We start from the raw sequence: 12,801 nt of genomic DNA on the forward strand, positions 1-12,801 counted from the left end.
AAAAGTATCCATCCAAAAGCACCTCCTATCGTAATGAGAAAATGTTTTTTCTTCTCTGAAGTTGATTTCTTGCATTTCAGTCCTGATAAGCGCAAGATGAAAAACTTCGACTTGAATTCTTTGTTGCGAAAAGAAAAAATTTGTAACTTGCTCAAATGTACCTTACCTTTCAAAAATAAAGTTGCTTCTTCCTGATTGCATTAAGATTTTCTAAGTGTCCTGCAATAACCTTGTTGTTAATGGATTCTAGTATTTCCCTCTAACAGATCTTTCAGGTGAAGGTTTAGTATTGTTATCACAAAGCTCAATTCGTTCTCATTTTCTAGACTAAGACAAGATTCCTGTGCTTGTTCTTGCACAAGGTATTCATGATTAAGACCACATCCAAAATACATTGTGTGCACATGACAAGAAATGTGATTTTATTGTATCTCACATTACAAGAATACTTAGCAGTCTGTTGCTCTGTTAGGTTAATTTATCTTATAGTTCCTGACCACTATGTAATGCTTCTGCAATAGCTAGCCCTATTTATTGATTCTGAAAAATACAGAACCACTTATTGTTAACAGATATGGTTATGTAGTTTCTTTTTTTAATTAAGAAAGGTCACTCTTTGTGCTTGGATATAGTAAGTAGGATGGAAGATGGTTTATAATTCATAATCAATTCTATAACAAACTGTGGAATCCAATTTGTTGCACTGGATTATTTTTTAAAATTCATACTCCTCTTGCTCAACTAAAAGTTTAAATTGCTAAGTTGCCCAATTTTCAGGCAGCATGGCGGCTCGGTGGTTAGCTGCCTCACAGCGCCAGGCACCTGGGTTTGATTCCATCTTCGGGTGACTATTTGTGGAAGTTTGCGTGTTCTCCCCACGTCTGTGTGGATTTCCGCCAGGTGCTCCGGTTTCCTCCCACAGTCTAAAGATATGTAAATTAGGTGGAATTGGCCATGCTAAATTGCCCATCGTGTCCACAGATATATAGGTTTGGTGGATTAGTCATGAGGAATGCAGGATTGGGTGCTCTTCAGAGGGTCAGTGTGGACTTACTGGGCTGAATGGCCTGCTTCCACACTGTAGTGATTCTATTCTATAATTTTTTTTCTCTATTAGAAAAAAAGTCTTTTCTAGCAGTAAATCTGCACAGTTGCTGCCTTTGTTGTTTAAATTCATGTATCTCTGGACATCAGAGTGCATCTAGGAAAAGTTAACAAACAGCAATATAGAATCAGCTGCCAGAGAAAGTGGTGGAGGCTGGTACAATTGCAGCATTTAAAAGGCATGTGGGTGGGTATATGAATAGGAAGAGTTTAGAGGGATTGTGGGGCAACTGCTGGCAAATGAGATTAGGTTAAGTTAGGATATCTGGTAGGCATGAATGATTTGACTGAGGGGTCTGTTTCCATGCTGTACTTCTCTATGACTGTACCTGTACTTCTCTAATACTGTACTCTATTTGATTTTTTGCTAATGCATTATGTTTGGCCGTGAAGTGTTTGGAGAATTTCAGATGTATGGAGCTCCATTGGCTCAATTGTTGAGACAAAAATGAAAAAATAAAATTTTTAGACATGCAGCTTAGGTTCCTGATGGTCTCGTGGTTAGGTTTCTGCATTTATATTGCTGCAGGTTATACTTAATTCCCAGTCAATAAGCATTGGGTTCTTGTAGCACAGGGGCAGTATTCCTGAGCCAGGAAGCGTGAGTTCAAGTCTCACCTTTTCCAGAGGTGTCTAATAATTAGAAAATTAGAAAATATCTAGACATGCTTGCCATGTGCACACAATGAATTCTAGGTAAGTTTTATACTTTAATCCAAAAAGCTTTCCAAAGAAAAATGTTGTCATGCACCTATTAAACATTTTTAACTATAATGTATTTTCTACCTTGTTTGTCAGTGGAACATGTTAAAATTAGTTATAATTAGATGAATTTATTATATCCAGAGTAAATTCTCAACTGTTTGGATAATTATGTGCATCCAAGGGTTACTGATATGTGCACTCTCCTCAATATCCACAAACTCAGTAGCAGTGGATCCACATATCTTTGAGGTCATTGCCAGATCCAGTCTTTTTCTTTTCTATTCCCTTGTTGGGTATGACCGCATAGTCCTTTGTAGTAGGTTGGAAATCTAAATTGTAGTAGTATCCGTGTTGGTTTTTTTTAATTTGTGAGAAGAGTTTCTGCCCCTATATCCCACATATTATGATTTATTGTAGAATGATGAGTCGTCTTATTAGGTGCAAATTATCAATGCTATTCTTTAAAGAACCTTGGAGATAACCCTTATCGATTGGTTCAGATTTGATGTGTGTCAAATCAGTTCATTTAGTCACATGTTTGGTTTGCTAACAATTCATTTACAGCAACTGCATCAGTGTAGGCACACAGCTCTCAGTCCCATGTAAACATGTTAATTTTCTTGTAGAAGCAATATATAATCAGTTTTTGAATTGCATAAAGAGGGCAGTCTGTCTGAATTCAGTATGGATTTATATTTAATTCAGTTGACCAGTTTCTGCTGTAACTAGCTGTACCACAAGGTCTAAACGGGGAGATTTTGATGAAGGCAGTAGTCTAAGAATACTTTTTAGATTGCCATTTGTTTAACATGGACATGCCAGGCATATTTTGTTTCTCTTAGCAAAAATAATTTACTAAGAATTCTAATGTGCACCAATTTAACTGTTAAATGATTCAGGATTTCTTTTAGAAGTAATTTTCACTAGTGGATTGAATGCTGATTGAAATGTTTATTTCGGTGAGAAACTCATTTAAACGATTCGAATGAACTGCATCAGGTTATTGTCCTTAAATATATCAAGGTACTGAAATGAGGAAGAAATAAGTTACTGTATTCTAGTACGCGTTTTGATCACACTACATGATTAAAGATTTTAGGTTTGTCATTCTGAAAATTAATCCAATCAGAAACTTGAATTGAGGTCTAAGAAATTCAATTGAGAGCATTTTGGATGCAATTTCGTGCTTGTGTTGAGAATTTGTTTTTTTTTGTAAAAATGGCTAATAGTTTAAAGCTTGAGCAAAATCATGTTGATTCTAACCCTGCAAAAGACAAGAATACCATGTGAGTGTGATTTGTTCTACCAAATTGGGAAGAATGATGGATGTTCTTTGACTCCAGGTCTGTCTATGTTCACCTAAATACCAGGTGGTTGAAGACATGTTCAGGGCATACTTCAATCCATCCAGTACAGGAAATTTCAATGCTAACTCTTGACGTCTGGTGAGAAATTCTGGAAACGCAACATTTAGGTGTGTATGTTACCTGCATGGAATTTTGTTATATCAAATAGTTCCAAGTTCAGTATCTGATTTGTGATGATCTGGATTATCTCACAGGTCTGACTGGGGATCTTTTCAATTGTTACTGAGAGTTGGATAAGTAGGAAAAGGCATTGTGCAGCTTGCTGATAGCTACCCCAATTGGTGTCTTAACTTGGAAAGTGATTGTCTTGTGTTTGAGGATGACTCGCTTCCACAATAAAGACTAGTTCTTGGATGATTGTAGAGTCTAATGTACAATTTATGTTCTCCCCCGCAAGTGGGTCAGATAGTTTGGGGGAATGGAAAGATGGGATGGCTGGTTGCCATGAGCTTCTTTCTCTGTTTCTTCTTTCTTTGGCTTTAGCTTGTCAGTGATGAGACTTGAGATGTAGAGATCCTTCTTGGATGCTTTCCCACTGATACAGGTAGTCGTGGGCCAATGTTCCCATGCATCAATGGGATGTTGCAGTTTTCTAGTATTTGGTTTAAAGGCGTCCTCACTATTTCCTCTGCCCTTCTGGGACTCATTTGCCATGTCAAAGCTATGAATGAGGATGCTTTTTTGGAGCCTTGTGTCAGGCATCTGGACTAAATGACCCATCCAGTGAAGTTGATTGAACATGGCTAGTGCTTCAACGCTATGGATGTAGACCTGAGTGAGAAGTTGTTAGTGTGCCGATTTATTCCAAAAGGGGTTTTGGGGCTTTGAGGTGGTTGCTGTACCTAGTCCATGTTTCTGAGCAGGTATAGGAGGGCAGATAACACTGCAGCTCTGTGGACCATGGGCTTGGTGCTGAATTTGGGATCCTGTTTTGCAAATACATTTCCTAAAGTGACCAAAGGCTGCACTGGCACACCACTCATAATCTTGAACTTTGTCTTCCATGCTTGATTTTGTTGATCAAAGGTATCCAAGAAATGGAAAGTTGCCCTCTTTGCCTGAAACTTCAGGAAAGCAGTGTGGCGTGGCAAGGGAAGGTTGATAGAGGACCTTTGTTTCCCAGATGTTTAGTGTAATACCCAAAGTTCTTAGTGCCTAGGTAAAGTTGATCATGATGGCTTTGAGCTCTGCAAAAACCAGTTGTATTTCAATGACAGGGGCTGACTGGACCTTGAATCTGGCCTACAGGCAGTAGTGGTTGAACAGGTTCTCTGTTTGTTCTGTGGATTAGCTCCATTCCAATAGGGAGTTTGCTAAGGTGATGGAGGAACATTGCAGCAAGAAAGGTAGAGAACAGTATCAGTTGACACTCGTCAAAATGGGAATTTGTGGATTCTTGCTTAAAATTGTGGCTTACATCTTATTGTGGAGCAAGCAGAGGCCTTGTGACAGATTTTAAGGGGCAACCAAAATTGCGAGCACTTTATAATTCCTTGTGGTTGACAGTATCGGAGATTTTGGTAGGGTCGAGGAAGACCATGTTGATGCGGGTTCTCTGCATTTCTTATCACGCACTAAAGAACACATCAGTTGTGACCCAGAGAATGTGGAATCCACGTTACAAGTCTAGAATGAGCTGTACAGCCACATGGAAAATACAGTTGAGGAGGATTACTGCAGTAATTTTTCCTGTGGCTAGCATCTGTTCCTTTTGTAGTTACTGCAGTCAAACTTGTAACCTTTCATGATCATGGTTACAGCATCTCTGATATCCCCTGGCATGCTTTCCTCCGAGCAGATGAGAGAAATTAGGTCATGTTTTCATGCCTTGCTTCTCTGCCATATGATAATGAATTTGAGCTTGTACAAGACACCTGTGCGTCACATTATAGGAAATAAATGAGTGCAGAAGTAGTTTACAAGAATTGCTCCAGTTGTGAGGATAGGTTAAAGAATTTGGTTCTGTTCCCTTCAGAAAGAAGAAGGCTAAGGGGAGATCTGATAGAAGTTTTCAAAATTGTGAGCAGGCTTGATAGAAAGAAACTGTTCCTGTTCATAAAAGAAACTAGAAGAAGGCATAGATTTAGAAATTGGCTTAAAGAAGCAAGGGTGGAGACAGGTTCAGTTGAGTCACTCGAGTATTAAATAATTATTTGGATAAAAATAAAGTACATGGGTATTGGAAGAAAGCAGGAAGTTGGCACTAAGTAATGATGCTCACTTATCAGACAGTTTAAGAATGACAGGCTGAGTGGCTGCATTCTGCATTGTTGCGTTTCTGAATTTTGTGTTCGTGCAGGAGTGGAAGAGCAGTTGTATCTGCTTCTGATGCTCTGTTGTTCTGTAGCTATTGAATGACCTTTTCTATGTCTCACCTGGTTGAAGTTGCACTGAGAAAGCGGTAGGTAGCATGCTTATGGAAGGAGTTGAAGACGTTCAGGGGATCAAGTCTGTTAAAGGGATCTTTGAAGTATTCCTGCCTTTGATGACCATCTCTTTGCCAACAATAGTGGGGCCTTAGGTGCACACATTATTGTTTTTCGCTAACTTTTGGATATCCTGTACTGTACCAACCTGCAACCTGTCCTTTAAATCACAGATTTTTTTTGCTGGACCTCAGCCTTCAGCTTCAATAGCCATGCTTTCTCGCTTTTGAGTTGGGTTGCTGTTTCAGGTTCAAGAATGCCCTTCAGCTTATCAGCTTCCGGATCTTCTGATCCGGGTTGTCGAGCCATTCCATGTTCTGTCTGTGGTGCTGATTATGGAGGTCTTGAGTGAATGTTTAAAAAAATGCACATCTATGAGCACCTTGTTGAAGAAAAACAGATAATTATGCATACTGTTAAAATAATATGCTGATGTAATTATTTGAATTCCCATGTGACACTGGTTGATTAGGTCAGACAAAACATTGAGAGTCCGTGCAACTTTTTCTCAGCTGCCCCAAGTGCTCTCAGGAGAAACAAGAACATCAATGTTGGAAAATAGTTCAAAAAGGGAAGTCGTAATATAGAAACCTTTTATCTGGGTTAGTTTTTGATTATTTGGAACTTAACTTAGATGTTGAGTATTCCTAAATTAGAAATTCACCTGAAATTCTGGCTGTCCTGTTTCTGAAAAATAACCAAATGGAAAATCCCAATTGCAAACAGCACAGACTTAGAAAGACCTTTCTGAAATTCAGCAATTTTATTATCTTTTCCAGTAAAGCTGTTTGGATTTTGTTGAAACATGTTGAAAATTAATAAGTTGAGAAGTAGACATTTTCCAAATCAACCTGCTCAGTGATGTTATTGCATACCTCTCGAGAAGGTGGGACTTGAACCCGGGTCTCCTGGGTTCAATATCCCTATTGTCACAATGCCATTAGCACCCTCGTTGAGAATTACGTAATTGAGTGGAAATGAAAATGTTGTAATATATGATCTTATTGCAGTGAATTGATCATTTTAGAATACTACCGTCATCTTGCATGTCTTGAGTACACAAAATGTTTAAAATAACATTACTATGTTGAAAACTGAATTCAGAGGTGGTTCTGCTTGCAAAACTAGATTAGAAGTTTTACCATGTTCCAGACCAGTAAAACGTTGTTAGTTGTGGAAACATCTTACTATGTTTTTTGGAATTAATAACTGATTCTTATTTACAGAAACCGACTCTTTCCTGAATCGTCCATTAGAAACATCATGTACCAGATACTTCAAGGGTTAGCTTTTATCCACAAACATGGTAGGTTTTCAATATTATTTGAGCAGAAATGTGCTGTAGGAATTTAAAATATTGGAACGAAATAAATTTTTAATGGGGTAAAGAGCCTGCATCTTAAAAATGGGATCTGGCTGTCCGTTGCTGAGCCCAGTTTGTTAGATCTGATTTTGGAGGGGGAAAAAATTCTGTTTCACCTCATTGGTTTTCCCGCTCTTTATCTTTGAGCCATTTGTTTATGTAACTGTGAGAGCTGAAATTGCATGTTGCTTTTCCCAACCTGCACGTATACATGGGGAAGGGGAGTGTTAGAGAATGAGGGGGCAGCAGGGAGAGTGAAGGTGGAGTATAGCTTTGGGGCAAAGAGTGAGGGGGGATGACAAAGGGAGATGGATGGAGGTGAAATTAAGTAGGAGGAATGGGGAAAAGGCAGAGCAAGGTGGGGGATTTGAGGGTAGTGAGGGTGGAGGAAGTGTATGAGGAATGGGTAATGCGGCAGGTGGAAGAGGGTTGAATGAGAAAAAAGATCATGGATGAGTGGAATTGAGGGAAGAGAGGAGTCTTGGGGGGGTTGTCAGATGACCGTTTATAAGGTGGCAGTTACATAAAAACAAGTCTGGTTTGGGGGAGAAAATATTGTGTTGCTACAGGTAGCTATTTTGTCTATCTTGTTTGTGCATTTTATTCCAGGATTTTTTCATCGTGACATGAAACCGGAAAACCTCCTTTGTATGGGACCAGAACTGATAAAAATAGCTGATTTTGGTCTAGCTCGTGAAATTCGATCTCGTCCACCATACACTGATTATGTGTCTACAAGATGGTAAGGGTGTCTCTTCTACTAAAAAATACTTGGCATTATTTGTAGTTCAGATTTACAATTGCTAAGTGGCTCTAAGATATGTCAAGGGCAGCTGTGAAATTCTGCATGGATAGCAAATAAAAATAAAACTATTTCACAGTTGGTTGTGGCATTCTGTTTTTTCAGCTTGTTTTTAATATCACTTTGTGGACTTGGGTGTCATATTCATTTGTAATTCTAAAGAGAGCTGATTGAAGCACAGATAATAAGACAATAAGTGCTGACATGTCAGGATTTTGCTTTCTTCAACTGTAATGTAGTTATTGCACACAAGTTAGTTCATTAATCCTCACAACCTCTCCAAGAAACAGGAGTTGGTTTGCATACCAAGAATTGCCTGCTTGTTCCATCATGCCGAGAGTGTGGTGAATGGGTGGTTACTTTTTCAGCCAAGGTGCATGACGTCCCAGGACAATTCATGACAAATACTTTAAACTGTACATTGTACAGGGCTCCTTCTTAAAATTTTCAGGTGTAACAAAATTTGGCAGTGCTATGATTTGAAGTAATACTGACAGGTGAATATACATATATAATTGAAGGCACAGGGAGGTTGTGGAGAAGATGGGCCTTCAGATTCTTGGGAATGTTTTAAGATCTTCTCTGGGAGGATCGGTTGAGAGAGGTGATCAGCAGTCTGACCAGGGTAGTTTAGACATAGTGAGGCCCTGCTGCAGCAAATGAACAGATTCTCCCAAACCTGTAAGGAGTTTGTTTAGCTGCCAACATCAGAAAGGCCAATGTTAGGTCAGAATGCTGCTATACCACCATCTTTTAACATTGACAGTATGACACAGGACGTTGTTAGCTTCACATAACTAGGCTGAACCATCACCAATCTGTCCACTTGATGCTGAAATCAACACATGCATTTAGCTTGTTATTGCATCACAAAATCTGACAGAATACTAAACTAAGAGTTTACCAGGCCTGTGTCCTCAGTATGCTCCTGTAAAGTGGTGAGAAGTAGGCAGCATATGCTAGACTAGAGAAAAAGACGAATAGCTTTCACTTTTGCTATCTCATTTGTATCTTTGACAACCCTTAATAAGGAGCAGTCACCAATTCCAAGTCCTAGACTATGCCAATTCTGTTATTATATGCTCATTACTAAATGCTTGCTATCTGCACTAGCTTGGCCATGTTCATGGTTAATGGCTTTGTTAAGGAGATATGTTGTGTGGGAAAGATGTTGTTATCTAGAATATTAAATTTTAAAATCAGCTGGACACCTATATCTTGAATGTTGTAGAAAGAGCCCTCGCCAAAACAGCAACAATGTTGCATTTGCAAAGAACCAACTGCTTCAATAGGGATTGGAGGCTTTAAAGCACTCTGCAACACTTTGGAGGGGCCACATGACCCTGTTTTTGGGTTTTTAAGTAAACATAGCTGTAGACATGCAAACTGCCATGAGAAACACCTCCTTTCTGGGTGTCCTGCCTCCTGGGCATACAAACCTCCACTACAAGAGCAAGCAAAATACAAAGATAATAGATTCTGAGAGCAGAGAGAGATATCACTGATCACCGTAACCTTTGGAGGATGACTGATTTGAAGAGCAGGATTTTGGATGAGCAGAAGCAAAAAGCTCAGCTGGTCAGGAAAAGGGCACAAAGAAAAGAGATCAAGAAATCGTGCACTTTCACAGCCCACTGAGGCAAATATAGCACAGACTTAGATACTGGATTCAAATCCAAGCCGCACTTATGATGCTTGATGCAGGATTGACCATCTCAGGTGCAAACCACTATCTTGTGAGACTGTTACCAGAAAATGGTCTCGTATTACTTGATGTCAGAGTATTGGGGAACAAGCTAATGTCTAGGTCTCCAGGATATGTACGTGAAATTGTGATAAATGAGATTAGTGAACTGTGCAGACACCAGTGTAGTAATATGATGATTTGACAATATTGGAGACATGGCTTTTTTAAAAAAGGGCAGGATTGGGTGTTAAATATTCTCATTGCAAGGTGCCCAGGAAAGATGGGGAAGCATAGTAATGTGTTTAAGAAGAGCATTATGGTGTTGGAGATGTCCTCTAGTCAAGAACAGAAATTAGATAGAAGACAAAAATCTAAGTCTCGTTGGATAGTGACAGTGATAGAGAGTAAAATAAGAGAAGAAAATGTATGAGAGGGAGTGAAGGAGAGATGATTTTACAAGTCATTATGACAGGAAAAGTAGATGAGATTCTGGATAGGCTAAATAATAAAGGCATTATTAAGCTGGTTGTGCTTAAAGTTGATAAGTCATCAGAGTCCAATGAGATGCATTCAAGGATACAGAAAGAAGTTGGGGCGGGGTCAAATTTCAGAGGTCTTGACCATAATCTTTAAATCTACCATAGATACACGAATGCTGCTAGAGGACTGGAGCTTAGCCAATATTATGCCCTTTGTTCAAAAATACCTATGGGGCTCCCTAGTTTACTAATATCCAACTTATGAATGCTCAATAATGAGCACAAACTCGTAACAGGGGGTCAATTTTAAAGACTTGACATACATACATTTTGTGTACTTACGAGCGACTGATTTACATTGTCCTGCATTGTGTTCTGATTTGTGTACAAATTGACTTACGAACAGACTCCACAATGTAATCCATTCACAACTTGGGGACTGCCTGGTGAGGATAAGCAACAGTTAGTTAAACTTCAGTGGTGGGAAAATGATAGTTTAGGACCCAATTAACAGTCACTTAGACAAACCTGGTTTAATTAAGGTGAAGTGGCAACATGGAAGTGAAATCTGTAGAGTGAGAGGTGACAGTGAGCAGTAGTGAATGATTTAGTTTTGGTCTAGGGAATGATGCAGGGGTCTGCTTTTTGTTGATTTTATTTCAATTATCTTGATTTTGTATATGGGACATGATTTCAAGAAAACTGGGGAAAAAATATATAGTGAATGGTGAGTGAGATGGTCATAGGTTGGCAGTATGGATGGACAATAAGGAGATGAAATTTAATTCTGTGTGGAGTTTGCATGGTCTCCCCATGTCTGTGTAGATTTCCCCTGGGTGCCCTGTTTTCCTCCCATAGTCCAAAGATGTGCACATTAGGTGGATTGGCCATGCTAAATTGCTTTGTAGTGTCCGGGAATTTGCACGCTCGGTGGATTAAACACGGTAAATGTGGGGTTAAAGGGATAAGGTGAGAGTTCTGGGTTTAGATGGGAAACTCTTGGGAGGTTTGGTGCAGACTTGATAGGCCAAATGACTCTTTCTTCACTGAGGATTGCATAATTCTAGAACCTTGAAGTGATTCCTGGTCTTTCCTACTGAAATGAAAGGCAATATAAAATTCAAAGTACAGATCTGTGGAGTGCAATAACAGAGGAACCTGTGGGTATATCTGTGCAAACTATTAGGGTTGAAAGAATCGACAATCCACATGGGAAATAAGGACAGCACAACAGCAGCTGTGTTATTGTATACCTGGTTGGACCTCATCTGGATTATTGTCCATTTCTGGACACCCTACTTTGGGAAGTAAATTTAAATAGTAATTTTAAGCATGCTTGGAGCTTTTCTACTTGCAGTCTGGAATTGTTGTGTTCCTATTGCACATTCTCATCTGTTGGATTCTAAATGATTCTCTAAAACTAATTCCAAAGGATTTTGTCATGAAGATCAGAAAAGTGTATGAGTAGTGGCCTTGTATTTACCAGCAGGTGGAGTAAGTGCTTTTCAAAAGGAGCCAAAATGTCCAATAAATTAAATTTTAATTTGGGAAGGAACAAATCATAGTAATCACATCGTATTTTCTTCTTAGGTTATGTCCTCTATGACTTGTCTAATTGTTTTAATTTTTGTTTAAAGGTACAGAGCACCTGAAGTCCTTCTGCGCTCAACAAATTACAGTTCTCCTATTGATGTATGGGCTGTTGGTTGTATTATGGCAGAACTCTACACATTAAGACCTCTCTTTCCTGGCTCCAGTGAAATAGATGAGATTTTCAAAATTTGCCAAGTTTTAGGAACCCCTAAAAAGGTGTGAAACATTAACGAAGTGCTTGCATTTACTTTAATTGAAAAGTTACAATGTAGATAAATTTAGGATATATGGTTGGCATGGACAGTTGGACCAAAGTGTCTGTTTCCATGCTGTACAACTCTGTGACTGTATGTTGATGCCCATAGCATATGTCGTCAATATTTCTCTTCAATCTGATTTTTTACATAATAAAGTAATAGTGTTTGATTGATGTCAAACTTGAATGTTACTGGGGATAAGGAAACCCTTGGGGATGTGTGTAGTTCTGTAATATTTTTTCTGGTTCACACTTCTGAGACCTTTTTACCTGGTTTCAATGTGTTTAAATTGTGTGCAGTAAAGGAAAAGGCAACAGCTAGCATGTATTTAATGTGACTAGCTTTTATTTCTTAATGTATTATGTGTTGGACTGCAGCAACCATTCTCTTATGGTTGCAAGGATAGCTAAATTTGCATGCTACTTAACCCTTCACTTCAAGTTTACGTCCTCTCTCCCATTTCCAGTGTCAAGACTTCTTGACTTTTCACCTAAATCTGACTACCTGGAGGCAGTTCAATGCCCCATGGGGCAGGACAGTGGCTCAGTAGTTAGTAGTGCTGTCTGACAGCGTCAGGGTCCTGGGTTCAATTCCACCCTTGGCGACTGTCTGTGGAGTTTGCATATTCTGTGTGGGTTTCCTCCCAGTGTCTGCATGAGATTTCTCCGAGTGCCCTGGTTTCCTTCCATATTCCAAAGATGCGTGGCTAAGGTGGTCTGGCTGTGCTAAATTGCCCATAGTATACAGAGATGTGCAGGGTTACAGTGAGTTGGGGTGGATTCATGTAGGATGCTCTTCAGAGTCAGTGTGACTCTATGGGCCATATAGCCTGCATCTACACCATAGGGTTTCTATGATTTTCAACGGTGACAGCCACTTATTGACTAAATGCAGGGCTTTTGTCCTTTCCTTCTCAGGTCTATTCAAGAGGCTATGGCCTGTATTACGTCTCCAGTTGTTCCTTTTGTTTATTTATCTTTAATATGATGTTTGTTTTCATATCTATCCATAGCTTCAC

The 12,801-nt window shown here is 39.2% G+C and overlaps 1 protein-coding gene across 4 annotated transcripts in view; it reads left to right on the plus strand.

Moving 5' to 3' along the window:
• LOC140464874 (serine/threonine-protein kinase ICK-like) overlaps nucleotides 1–12,801 on the plus strand; it is a 75,258-nt gene that overhangs the window by 26,506 nt on the left and 35,951 nt on the right. For 3 of the 4 annotated variants that reach the window (XR_011955011.1, XM_072560453.1, XM_072560448.1), the window contains 3 exons: nucleotides 6,829–6,908; nucleotides 7,575–7,707; nucleotides 11,571–11,742. Coding sequence is in view for 3 of the 4 variants with exons in the window: in XM_072560453.1 (XP_072416554.1) it covers nucleotides 6,829–6,908; nucleotides 7,575–7,707; nucleotides 11,571–11,742 (385 nt within the window). In the remaining variant the exon portion in view is untranslated. Of the gene's footprint in view, nucleotides 1–3,171; nucleotides 3,284–6,828; nucleotides 6,909–7,574; nucleotides 7,708–11,570; nucleotides 11,743–12,801 lie in introns of those variants that run through there. The other variant, XM_072560463.1, reaches the window with a different exon arrangement.

Source organism: Chiloscyllium punctatum, chromosome 3 (assembly GCF_047496795.1).
Source record: "Chiloscyllium punctatum isolate Juve2018m chromosome 3, sChiPun1.3, whole genome shotgun sequence".
NCBI classification, from domain to species: domain Eukaryota; kingdom Metazoa; phylum Chordata; class Chondrichthyes; order Orectolobiformes; family Hemiscylliidae; genus Chiloscyllium; species Chiloscyllium punctatum.